This window comes from Balaenoptera acutorostrata, chromosome 3, assembly GCF_949987535.1.
Source record: "Balaenoptera acutorostrata chromosome 3, mBalAcu1.1, whole genome shotgun sequence".
Taxonomy (NCBI): domain Eukaryota; kingdom Metazoa; phylum Chordata; class Mammalia; order Artiodactyla; family Balaenopteridae; genus Balaenoptera; species Balaenoptera acutorostrata.
In genome coordinates this window covers 157,933,089-157,946,799 of record NC_080066.1, presented here as the reverse complement: position 1 = coordinate 157,946,799, position 13,711 = coordinate 157,933,089, and the positions used below count along the sequence as shown (strand labels likewise).

Here is a 13,711-nt window from a genome sequence, read left to right as displayed (position 1 = left end):
TAATGAAAATTTGTTGCCCACGTTCTGGTATAGATTAGACGTATCTTCCCTTTAGAGTTAAAACTTCACTTAGAACACTGAGATTATGACCCAATAATCTGAAAAAAAATCTGACCAGCTAGGTCACAGTTACTTTCCTACCACACAACTGAGCTTCCAAAGGAACAGATCACACTAGAATGGAAAGGCCCTGAATATTATTGACATGTCCCTATGTAATGCTAAGAACTGGAACCCACAGAACTTCCTGGATCCAAAGCCATTTGCAAGATACCAAGCAGTCAGGCTTCCACAAAATCTGAAAATTGTAAATAATTTTAGGGTAACAAATGGAAGATTTTCACTTTTGTTATACTAATTTTTTTAATGAATCTTAAATTTCTCTAGAATTAACAAAGGAAATGTTTAAGGGCTCTCCTTTATTTTTAAAGAAAAGGAAAAAAAATTAAAGCAACCCAAAGAATCAACTAGAAAATTCTATTTATGTCTCTTAGCCTTTACAGAAATAAGATCCTAACCCAACTCCAGCTTTTAACTCTATTAAACATACACAGAAATTCGATGATATCTGTTCTCTATTTTATATATATATGCATATATATAAATATTTAACTTATAGCAAGTCTCAAAACAGACGACTTGGGAAAGTTGATAGGAAATAATCAGGGACTGCAGTTGCCTGCTGGACATTATATCATATATAGCTCACTATAAAGAAAGACCATAAAACATCAAAATGTATCTGGGTGCAAATGGGGAACACACTGAAGCTTCTAATTGCCAAAGTCCTCTCAACTTCAGCACAGTAGATACATTTCGAAGCATCTCAGCCGTTGACATGGCATGGTTCTGTCCTAATTTTGTGTTTACTACGTTATATTGCTGCACAAATTCTCTAAACACACAATGAACAAAATTAGTATAAATATAATACCATGCTAACTGCTGTTGAAATCCCATGGAAAAAAAATTTTTTGGGTTGTTTGGTTTTGGTTTTTGATTTTGTTTTGTTTGCCCCTGAGAGTCAGAACAGTTCATGAGGTTTACATGATGTTTATGGCTCCATTTTGGCTTTATGTTTTTTTGATGTCAATCTAATATAGAAGTCTTCACGTCCCCACCCCCTGTCAATTTCGTAGCTGCCACCGGCTGCTGTACATTTGCTGTTTTGGCGGTTAATCTGGGTGTCTGATTGCTCCAAGTTATGTCTTATGGACTTTTCTTTAGCTAGTCAAGGAAGTGACTTTAAATTTCCCTGGGATCTTATGGCTCCTTCCATGGGATTTGATGCTTTCGATTATATATTGATATTTATATATGTATGTACATACATATATAGATACAGGAAATACACACATTAACACACTATAATATATATATATATATATAAAACACATGTATATTCACATATACGTATGTATTGGTTTTTGCAAATGAAAAAATAAAGCAAGCAAAACAAGACTGACCTAACCTACCTGTACTCGGCTCACATTCAACGAAGTCTTCGTCATCACTTGAACATTCAGCAGATGAAACAAGGTCATCTGATGTTGGCTGCACATGTCACAGAAAACATAATGACGTAGGGGGAAGAGAGAGGAGAGAGAGAGAGATAAGGAAACCAATGAACAAAAGCATGAAAGACTTATCACTGTGTCCTGCCTCCATCATCATTGCTGTCTCTCTTCTCTAAAGAGGGTATGCTGTAGGGTAGAGAATTTTAACTCCTGTGTAGCTTTGAATGGCTCTAGGTCCAGACAATCTTTGTGGGTCTATGTAAAGCTGAGTGACCCAAGGTGGTTTGAGGAGGCTCAAGCCTATCCCGTCCCTGTAGATCACATTGTGCAGCCTGACTCTATCCTGACTTTAATTTCAATTTTGAGAATCAGAAGGGCAGGAGAAGGGCGATTGCAAATGGTGGCAATACAAGGGAGCAAGCCAGCACAGAACTACACTGCAGCTTGGAGAGGGTTTCAATACATATGGTGTGCAGTCTCAAGTGTATGATTTGGTGGTCGTGAATCTATAGGCTGGCATAATTAATGAACACTGTGGAATGCAGTCTGTTTGGGAATAGCATAATGGCTTCTCTCACTATCAGCGATTCTTCATGTAATTGCTACAGTTTGTTGAATTAGTAACGTTGACCAGCAGACAGATACTACAAGACAGCCTCTGGACACAGGTAAGGCTGTTTCTGAAGACAGCAGAAAAAATTTTGATTGCGACAAAAGTAATCCAATTTGAGACAATTGTTTTTTTCTATTGAATCCTGCAGAAATTCTCCAATGCCAGGGAATCTGCTGCTGCAAGAAATATAGGGGACTGTGGGTGTGGGCAGTAAGAAGGCCCCTTGCTACACAGTAGACGAGAAAAGTACTTTCTGTACCTGGTACATTCTACATGCACAATAAATACTCTTTCAATCATTCCATCAATTATTAAGCTACAGATCTTGTCTAAAAACCAAACTTTTGTCCTACTCTGTGCATAAGAGTACTCAATATATAGCAGTTGTTCAACAAATGCTCATTGATTTCTCCTTCCTGATGTTAATAATATTAACTGACTTGCCGGTCTTATTATTCCCAAAGCATTGAAGCCTGAATCCATATTCAAGAGGAAAAGCAATTACAAGTCAGATGCTGTGCTAGACATGTATATATGCTTATTAGTTGTAGTTATTACTAATTAATTAGACACAATTCTCACAGTGATCCTTTGGGAAAGGGATAATTACTACACTTTTAAAGGGAACTGAAGTTCAGAGAGGTTAAGCAAGTTGCTAAAGGACCCACAGCTAGTAAAAAACAAAGTGAAGATTTGAATAGATACATCTTAGTCAAAGTCTGCATATGTAGCTCCCATAGGCTTCTTTATACCCCTTCCTACACGATGTTATGGACTGAACTGTGCCCCCTCCCAAATTCATATGTTGAAGTTCTAACCCCCTAGTACCTCAGAACGTGACTGGTATGTGGAGATGGGGTCTTTGGAGAGGTAATGAAGTTAAAATGAGGTCATTTGGGTAAGTAAATCCAATATGACTGTTGTCCTTACAAAAAGATGAGATTATGACACACACACACACACACACACACACACACACATAGGGAAGGCCATGTGAAGGCACAGGGAGAAGACAGCCATCTACAAGCCAGGGGGAGAGGCCTCGGAAGAAACCAACACCCCTGACATCTTGATCTCAGAATTCTAGCTTCTAGAACAGTGAGAAAATAAATTTCTGTTGTTTAAGCCACCCTGTCTATGGTACTTTGTTACGGCAGCCCTAGCAAATGAATACACATGACAACCCACATGCTTAGTGTTTCCAGACAACATCCTCCTTGAAATAGACATAGTAGGCATAGAATTGCCGGACACAGCAAAGAACAGTAGAAAAACCACATTAGGTGATGGATTTTGCTTAATTAACAGTGGCAGAGAGGTGCCTTAAACCACGTAATTGATCTTTATTCAACACCTGTCAGGGAGATACTTCTACCTCTGCTTCTCCTTAAAGTTAATAGAAAAAGATTTTTCAAACATACTACTTTTATTTTCAACTAGACACTACTGAAATGTGCATTTCATTTCCACAACTGGTGCTGGCAGCTGTATCCTGGAGCGCATTATTCGTGTTAGAGAGATCATGAGCTCACTCTCTTGGAGTTTCCTGCTATGATGGGGCCCAATATGGGTCCACTTCCGCTCATTTAGGGAAGGGAGGTGATGATAAGAGAATAAATATTAACTGTGTAAATGCGGAAGCAATTATAAGAGGAAAACACCACTTTGGGAAGGACCACAATTATTGTTTGATTGTTCTAAAGCATGCCTTTTCTATGGGGATGATATCCACCCAGGTCCCTCCCCCAGCCAGCAATAATTGTTTTGGGCAAAAGGGGGAGCATCTTAGATATGAAAATGGCTTGTGATCAGCCAAGAGCCACAGTACTAAAATGAATATACAGTATCTCTGATATTAAAATTTTATGGAGAAGGACAATTAGGAAAAGGTCTAAAAGTCTTCTTAGAGGCTGGTAATGAAAAAGAGGTTGGGAATACGTTTCTAAAATGTAATCAATCGAAAATTAATTGTCGGTGACTTGATTATAAGGACCTTACAGAATGGCCCATATAGGACTTAACTAGCTTTGATCCCTAGAAAACTGGTGAGTTAATGAAAATCTAGTGAGCTTGTCTCAAGAACTGAAGGCCAGGCAATAAAGTTTAAAAAGGTCACTGAGCAAATATATAAAAACAATGCATAACTCCAATAGAAACCAAAAAAGGCATTAACATATTAGTGGAATCTTTAACTTAATACCAAAAATTCTCTTAATTTTTAAGAGAATTAAGATTTTACTTAATCCTTAGAATTATCTTAATTTTTGTTGGCCAAAGAAACAATGTAAGGTTTTTTTGTTTGTTTGTTTTTGTTTTCTGTCTTTTTTAAGATAAGTACTAGGCTCTGCAGTGGAGAGGATATTTCCTATTTTCCCCTCAGCTTCCCCTGCCTCCTCTAATACCTCACAGGTTCTCGCCCCTGTGGTTTGAGTGACACTGTCCCCAGCCCCACTCCCCTCCCCCATAACCACCTCCACTTCTGTCCCCCAAATGGGCCCCTAATCCCCCTGGCAGACCCCAAACCTATGCTCACCCATGTTCTCACTCCCTGTGCCTCACTTCCCAGAGATTTTTTTTTTTTTATATGAGTATGGATGAGAACAAGTTTCCTCCCAGGTAATGGAAACACATTTTGCCAGTAGCTCCTATAAATGGTGACTAGACTCAAAGAAGATGAGATGACAGGCAGTCTAGAGAGTGTGGTAAGATTGGGCTTGGCTTTAGACAGCATAGCTATGAATCCCAGCTCCTAAACGTATAGTCTGTGACCTGGGGAAGCCAGTTACTTCCCCTCTCCGGGCCTCAATTATTTTCATCTGTAAATTGGGATTAAACAGAGTGATTTGTTATCGACTGAGCATGTGATTTAAGTGTACTGTTAAAAGTGAAGCTCTGTTCTTGGCATATGGTACATGCTCAATAAATATGAGCTAAAACTAGCTAACTAATTCAATCAATCAATCAATCAATCAATAACAGGAATGTCAAGCCTGGGAGCCACTCCTAATTTAAATAGATGTGCTATCTGCCTATGCACTCTATCTTTAAGGATTTATCCCCCATTAGAACTGCTCTTCATTGCTGATAATTCCTTACCTCCATTTAATGGTACAAACACCATTTCTGGTTGGATCTGCCATGAAGAGAGATAAAGAAAAATATACTCATGAAGATGCCAAGAAAGCTTAAAAAGCCATTGGAAGATCTGTTTCCAGTGGCTGTGGATCCAAACATTGCGTGTGGTCTTCTGTGAATTCAGCCCCTTCCTTTCTGTCCCTCAGACTTCACCATCACCATTTACAGATTCAGCCAATGCAGCTCCCAAAGCAATTACAAACATCTCAATCCTCTCCTGGCCCAACACGGTAAACAACGCTTATCTGGAGAACCTGGCATCTAACACAGCCACGCCTGCCACAAAACACTGTGTAGTTTCAGAAATGCTTTCTCTGCCAGGGGCAGGAAGCTTTGATTTGCAAAGGGCTCAGGATTCAGATCACTATTTTTAGGGATTTTTAAAAAATGACTTCTGTCCTTGCCACCTAAACACAACAACAAAACTTACAAACCGAGGTTTTTGGATATACACTTAGGATCACATCCTAAAGTAATGATTATTTGATCCAAAATTACTCTCAGAAAACCCAAGGCTTTCTTTTAGTAGCTTTTTAATTTTTCTTGTCTGTGCCCTTCCCCAGTTACAAGCAAATGCAGGGTCTGACTCTGACCCTTGGAAGAAAAGGCACACTTCCCTGATTATTGGTTCCCATGACTGGTGGAGTATGGTTCACTACTGCAGTATCTCACAGACTTGGGGTACAATTATCATGAGAAGAACGGAACGATGGACTTTTTCCCTTAAATAAAACACAGGAGCCCTAGGCTGTGTGTGTGTGCGTGTGTGTGTGTGTGTGTTTGTGAGTGTGTGTCTGTATTTTCTTACAATCACAACCATTTTACATTGTTACTCATAATTCCTTAGAAAGAAGAGCAGTTAGTACTTTTGAGAGGAAAAAGATATTTGAACTCTCTAGAATCATGCCTACTAATTTACCACTTATTAAACACTTGCTATATTCAGGCTTTGCGCTAAGCAGTGATCACATATTAACTCTTTCAGAACTCATAATGACCAAGGGTACAGACGTTTGTAGCGACATCTGCTGTTTTTAACTGTTCACCATCCACGCTCCTTCGAGTAGCAGTATTGCCTTAGGAAATTTCTCTGTTCATATAGTTATGTGAGGAATGTTCATCAAGTTGCCTTCCATGTCATCTTAACTTTTTTCCCTCACAATGATCGTCTAAAGGTCTCATAATTCCTAATGGCTAAGCTTAAAGTGTTTACATACTGTGGTTCCCATATGTCAAATATCAACATTATCTACAAGTCATTCAACGAAGAATAGAAGATCCATAACCACTCCCCAAACAAACGGTTTCTTAGTGGCTAAGTGACTAGGTCAACCATCATTGATATGGAACTATATCATCAGGTGCTTTGTTCATTCATTCATGCATAATAAATGTTTATTGAATGCCTATGTGTCCAGCCTTGTAACAGTCAGGAGGGATAAAGTGATAGATAAAAACAGTTCTTTTGCGCTGGGAATTCACAGTCTCTGAAGAGACTGTCTGGTCAATGGGCAAACTTGACACAGTAAACTGAATGCTATGACAAGAGTAAGCATAAGGTGATAAGGGAGCATATAGCAAGGGAGCAGAGAGAGCTCCTAGGCAGAGGGGCATGTGGAAAATGAGCCCTTAGGGACAGGCAGTAGTGAAGCAGGGGAACGCTGAGAGCTTTGAGAAGGAAAAGGGCATCCTAGGTGAAATCGACAGTCTTTGTAAAGGCTCAGAGATATGAAAATGCACAGCTTATTTGTACACCCACGAGTAGTATGGGATGACTGGAGTGAAGAGATGTACTAGAATGACAGTATGACAGCTCCTTGCGTTATTGTGTTGTTCCTGCAAACTTGGATAATGAGCATGAATTTAATATCCTGCCCTATCAGACTCCTCTCCTTCTTCCCGTCCCCACATCTCACCAGTGTCATCCATCACATTTCCTTAGGGAGCTAATAATACACGTGGTTTCAGAACACAGTGCATGGGTCTGACTGTGCCAGTCCCTCCACAGTGCAGATGAAAGACCTTCCCTTGCCTTCTCAAGGGGAGGAAAATATTCTTCTGTCCCTATATATTAGCCAAGTCCTATATTAAAAATAATAATTCATACTACCCTATTTAAAATATGTATCTCATATTTTTAATCCACATGTTGAAATTACTTGGTTCTGTATTAGGACTCATAAAACTAAAGATAGGTATTATAATAACTTTCAATAAAATATCTCTCTGGCAGGAGCCCTCTTTATTCCTTTCCTGAAAGATTTTTTATTGCATTTATATTCTTTTTTTACCCCTACCAGTGTTTATTGAAATTACCTTAGAATAAACTGGGACAGAAGAAAGCTCAAAACTCTGTCCACCCAAGTAAATTTACAGATATATTTACCTTCCAATTCCCTCAGTTTCACAAACCTGGCTTCTCATTTTCCTCCAATGAGTTATTGTTTCTATAATCACCTGCTTCTAATTATTTACTCTGAAGGGCTCTACCTCATCTCAGTACAGGGATGGTTCTACACCATTCTTCATCGTTATTCGTTATTCAGCATTGAGAAAAATATCTGCTTCCGTGGTCAGAACCGCTTAAGAGAGTTTCACTATGTCCCCTTCTTGCTGCCCAGATGCCGATTTGTGACTTCAAAATTCCAACCTTTAGCCCTTTATCTTATACTGAGGATAGGCTAATCATTTGGGGGGATGATCTTTTTTTTCCCACCCAGCTCCTTGGAAGCACGGTTATTTGACCGAGATTAAGCAGCAGATAAAATAAGTCCTGCCACAGAACAGCTTTATGAAATTATAAATAACACACTCAAGAATGATGATCGCCTTTCTTCCAGTGAAAAAGGAAAGGAGAAAGGACCATAAATATTCTGAAGTCCCACAGAAAACAGCCATACGTCTCTGCAGCTGCTTCATGCTAAAAAGAATTAAATTCCTTCAAATGTTTGGTGTTTTAGTTTTTTGTCTCTAAACTTCCATTCTGAGATGGAGCTGGAGTTAAGCATCTCATATGAGGGATGGTCTCATTCAGCTTCATTATGAGTATTTATTCTCTATTAAAAAAAAAAAGATGTCTGAGATACTTTTAATTAAAGTACATAGACTCTAGATCAGTCAATAATCTTTAATGAGATTTGAAAAGTTTGACATCTCAATTTAAATTTCTTTGTTAAGATTTTCTTTATCAAACTGCTGCCATTGCATAGTCCAATCTTTGATCAATGCTAATAGATACCTCCCCCCCCGCCCCCCCCACACAAACTACTGGATGATTTTTAGACTGAACCAAAGGTAGGAAAACCCGGAGCTTGGGCAAGCTTGTTAGAAGTGATCATCTCATCCCTCCCTTCTTCCCCACCAACCCCACCACTACACCCAGTTCAAGCCCAATCCAGAAACAACCTTAAAGCATGGTAAGGTTGTCTGAGTGTGATTATCTAGACCCTCATTTTATTCTGAACATCCGCTTTATAGTCATCTTCAAAAGAACCAACCAACACCATTATGAGAAAATGAAATAAATGATTTGAACTTGTCATACTCAAGTGTAAAAGACAGAGGCATATCATGAGGCAGGTTCTGAACAACGGAAACAAAGGGACAAAGTTCCAGTCTGGTTAAGATGCTTTCTGAGTTCCCCTTTCGTCTACCTCTATGTGCCTAAGTATCTTTACTGGAACAACACTGTGAATTTTTAAAAAGTCTTCTGGAGTTCATGTCATTGTGGTTTTTCAAGACATTACTTTCCTCTCTACTCTCTACCTGGAGACAACCACTTGCCAAATAAGACATGATGACCCACATATTTTACTTGGCTCATATTTCCTTGGAATGAGGTTTTAAGAGAATTGCCCTGGGCTACAGACATTGCATTCGGCATGACCAAAATTAGTTAATTGGGACAGAGCTTTGTCAGAAAACTGAATATAAAAAATAAGAGCAAACAAAAAACAAATAAAAAAACCTCATTTTTCTGGATATATGATTTTATGGATGCATGTATGGATGCATGTATTCAATCAGTCTTCCCTCAACAAATGTTTACTAACAGCCTATCGTGTGTCAGTCACTCTGCTGAGGGCTAGATAGAGTCAGTCCTTGTCCTCCTGGAGTTTACAGGCTACTAGGATTTGAGCCAGGCTGAACTAGAAAGCACTGAGTGATGCTAAACCATCAGCTACAAAAACTTGAAATTAATGTGAGGTTCGTAAGTGGTACCCACTGTAAAAAATTGATTACCTGCTATCATTAAAGACAGTAGATTATATAGGAATCCAAGTGAATAGTATCACCAGCTTCTCTTTAAACTCTGCCCACTGTCAATAGCCTCCATATTGTTCCTTTTTTCCTACTCCACATATACTGGAGCAGGATAAAGAGTGACATGATTTATAATAACTTTTGCTAATGAATTAACCTTTAAGGAAATCCCTTTGTCGACTCAAGATTTAATTAACAGTAGAAAAACCAAGCTAAGCTTAGCCAAATTTTGTGTCAAGGATTGGAGTCCTTTATTTCTATCCTTAAAGCCCTGTAGGATTATATAAATAAATGTGGTACAGCATCTTTTTTTTTTTCTTTTCTTTCCAGTTTTAAGATTTTTCTTCCATCTGCTCAAAAAAGGAAGGGTGGATCAAGAGAGGGGGGAGGGAGGAAGGAGAAGAGAGTGGGTAGAAGGGGGATTAATCTGTCTGTTGTTCAAGGCAGCCTGACAGAGGGAAGAGGAGTATTGAACCACAGAAGATTAACCAAACTTCAATGTACCTTCCCAAAAGCAGGAGGAATGTAATGCTACGTGGTGTTCCACTGATAAGCAAATCCCTCTAAATCCTTTCAATTTATTTCTTGGCCTGGAGAAATTACATATTATTTAGAAGGCAGGGGAAAAATAAATAAATAAATAAATAAATAAAACCAAAAAAAAAAAAAAAAACTGCCCACCCAACCACACACCATCTCCCGGAATGTCGATCAGGAGCCTAATGATTATATACACACAAAGGTCTGGCTTTAATGGCTGCTTTTCTTATTGGTGCAGCCCTCCCTGGGACCGCTAATCAGAAAGGCTTGGCTGTGTTCCCTCTGTAAACTCTTCTGGTTTTCACCGAAAACCTTGTTTTGAGTACTGAGGATCTAACCATGACAAGGGAATGCCAATTTAGCTCAAGCTCCAACGACCTAGCCTACTTTTCTTGCTTGCTCACCTTCTCGCTCCCTTGTCTTCCTTTTCTTTTCTTTCTTTCTTTCTTTTTTTTTTTTTTCTTGAGTTGGGAGTTGCTTTCTAAGTGAGCCCTTTATTCCAATGATAATACTGAAATCAAGCTTCTGTTTTTAGAGGGCGAGTGACCAAGGCCAAATACTAACGTGATCCACAAATAGTGATGTGGGTATCAGTCAGTGGATGTTGAAATTCTGAATAGTCTGCATCCTGGAGAGCATCAGTGTGTTTTGTTGATACGATTCATTTCTCCATGTTCTTTCTTGCTCTATAGTTCAGAAAGAAGGAATGGGTTTTTGTGGGGGGGGGGGGGGAAACTAGGAAAAATAGAGTCATATTTCTTTGTGAAATGATCTAACTCTTGATCCTCTTTTTTGAGTTTAACCTTATCACTGAACACAGGAGAAACAGCCCTTCCTGGCAGGTTGAGAGCACAGCTAGAAGACTTAATAAGCTCCAACATTAGAGGAGAACAAGGAGTCGCAGGATAAAGCCAGTCCTGGATTTTGGTCAGCAATTCTGAAAAAAGATGTAACGTAGCCATTCAGTCCAGAGCAAATAGCAGTGGCTCTCAGTCTTTGGTCTCATGATGAACTGAGGCTTGCTAGCTGAGCAAGTGAGAAAGGAGTGGGGCAACAGCCAAATGCTGGGAATCAAACAGAACCTCGTCTTTATTTTGTCGAAGGGAGGCCACTGACACCGAAGAGTGTGCAATGCACGTGAATATCCGTCAGGTCTGTCGGTGCAGAAAAGAGTTGAGAATGGTTACCTTGCAAAACTAAGCATGATTGAATTTCATGCTTAGTAAACAAGAAACTAAGAAAGAAATTCTAGCTCAAGACAACATAGAGTGAACACGAGAAGGAAGAGCATATTAGCACAACCCAGAACTTAGTATGTGGCACAGAAAACTTAACCCAGAACAATCAAATGCAATGGACTGAATGTAAAATACAAGTAAAAAGAGACAAGGTTGCCTATTCCTTATTACTCTGAAAAGAGTATTTCCCACTCAGCCATGTAATGTAATATCGGAAAAGTCAGATATGGGTGTCAGAGCAACAGCAATAGTTAAAGCAAGGCTTGTGCATTTGACTTGGTTTACAGTTGATCTGCAGTGAGTAAGCCCGAGTCAAAACTGTGAGAGAAAGATGAGGGCCAACTGAAGAGCCTGATATCAAACCCCAAGAGCGGGAAAATGCTAAGGAGTTTGGCTTTGCAATGAAAATTTATCCCTGGTTACTCATGTCGCGAAAACAATACCAACCTCCCACAGAGAAAGATGGGAGGACAGATTCAAACATAGCTTTTTGATTTGTATTTTAAGTCTCAAGTTAGAGAAAGTCTTTAGGTGCTGTTGCATGAGAAATTCAGGAACCCAGATGGACCCAGTTACCCTCCAGAAGTCACGTCCTCATTCCTAGGCTGCAACCAGCCTTAAATGGATAACTCCATGCTCTATATAAACTCAAAACGATTTACAAAACCAAACACAAGACGACTTCTATGTGGGAAGGGAGAAGACTACTCATCTCTCGTTTCCGACGGACAGCAAAGCCAACAACTTTTTCGGGTTTTAGTTTCTAAGCAACAGCCTCCATTTACTGGTAAAGTGGGTGCTGGAAATATAGCAGGTGTAATCCCAGGCCTGAGACCTGTGTCATCACACAGCGTTCTGTGCTCACAAGGACCTTGTGCTTGGTTTAATGCTCTGCTCCCACCATCTTGAAATTCTGAATCATTTTATTCTTGAATTGGTGTTTTGTAAGTAAAGGCAATGAGACAAGGGGGTACGTGCATAAGCAAAGGAGATGCATGCAATGTGTGTGTCCACCCCTGTTCCTGGCCACCCCATCTACATATAGAGTTTCTGATGCCCCACGAGCCCAAGATTCTGTGGACCCATCATGTACGGGGGTAAAATGAATCAAACATATTCATTTGAATTCGTCCCCTAATATTTCTTCCTTCTTTCTTATTTTACACTGGTTCCTGTGGATTTCGAAGCTGCGCCTGAGAGGGAAAATCCAAAGGAGTTTGCAAAATGTTTTTGAACAGTCCAGAGGGGTCCGATGTGGTTTTCAGAAACTCAGATTATGACAAATAGTTTATGCTCCTAAAACTGGGTCCCTTGTGCCTTCACTCCTGGCCTCCTGACTGTGGGGTATAACTAGACTGATTTTCTCCAGAGTCTTTTTCGAGAAAGAGCTCTTTCCTGGATGGCTCTTCTATTGCCCCTGCCTCCAGCCCCCCTCTCCTCCAGACCTCCCTAGACCAGTGTTTAATAACATTCCAGGGAAGATCCCATAATAAGGTCCTGGGCCTTGTTATTCCCATGTTTTCATCTTCCCAATTCTGAGAAGAGTTTCAACACAACCACTTTAAAAAAGAATCATGGGCTTCCCTGGTGGTGCAGTGGTTGAGAATCCGCCTGCCAATGCAGGGGACACGGGTTCGAGCCCTGGTCTGGGAAGATCTCACATGCTGCGGAGCAACTGGGCCCGTGAGTCACAACTACTGAGCCTGCGCGTCTGGAGCTTGTGCTCCGCAACAAGAGAGGCCGCGATAGTGAGAGGCCCGCGCACCGCGATGAAGAGTGGCCCCCGCTTGCCGTAACTAGAGAAAGCCCTCGCACAGAAACGAAGACCCAACACAGCCCAAAATAAATAAATAAATAAATAAATTTTTTAAAAAAGAATCATGACAGCGTAATTTTCTGAAAAAATTTACCATGTCTTTAAACATACACAGAAGTAGTGGTGGATAGCAAAACCAGAGCTGAGGACGGGTCAGACAGAACCACGGAGCTTTGCCAGCACCGACTGTGAGACAACGCTCCCCTCTGAGATCCTGGAGAGCCAGCTGATCTTGGGAAAAGTGGGCTGCCCTTCCAAACTGGCCCTCTAGGAAGAGAAAGTGGGTAAGTATTGACTCTGCTGAGTCAGTGACATCTTTAAAAACTGTGTCAGAAGAATATTTTTAATTTACACTCTGCCTCTTTGAAAGAAATCGATTTGTCATTTGTTGGGACTTTTTTTTTAATCGGAGCATCTTTATTTAGCTTTTCTGTAGGTTTTTTGTTTCCCCTAGTCTTCTAGGGAGCAAAGGAAAAAAGTGTTTTGTTTGTATTTGTATTGATTCAATCACTTTGAGCAAAAAATAAACAACTAAATACAGCAGAGTAGTTTAATGACAATCTTTTAGGGATCAAGATCTCTAAGCAAC

The 13,711-nt window shown here is 39.9% G+C and overlaps 1 protein-coding gene across 13 annotated transcripts in view; it reads right to left on the bottom strand.

Annotated features, from left to right (window-relative positions):
* Positions 1-13,711, bottom strand: part of NRXN3 (neurexin 3) — a 1,648,091-nt gene that overhangs the window by 49,629 nt on the left and 1,584,751 nt on the right. For 7 of the 13 annotated variants that reach the window (XM_057543494.1, XM_057543495.1, XM_057543504.1 and 4 more), the window contains one exon: positions 1,476-1,554. The exons of 1 other annotated variant lie outside the window; for it this stretch is intronic. In XM_057543494.1, the coding sequence (XP_057399477.1) occupies positions 1,476-1,554 (79 nt within the window). Of the gene's footprint in view, positions 1-1,466; positions 1,555-13,711 lie in introns of all 13 variants that reach the window. 5 more of the 13 variants (XM_057543493.1, XM_057543490.1, XM_057543496.1 and 2 more) reach the window with 1 other exon arrangement.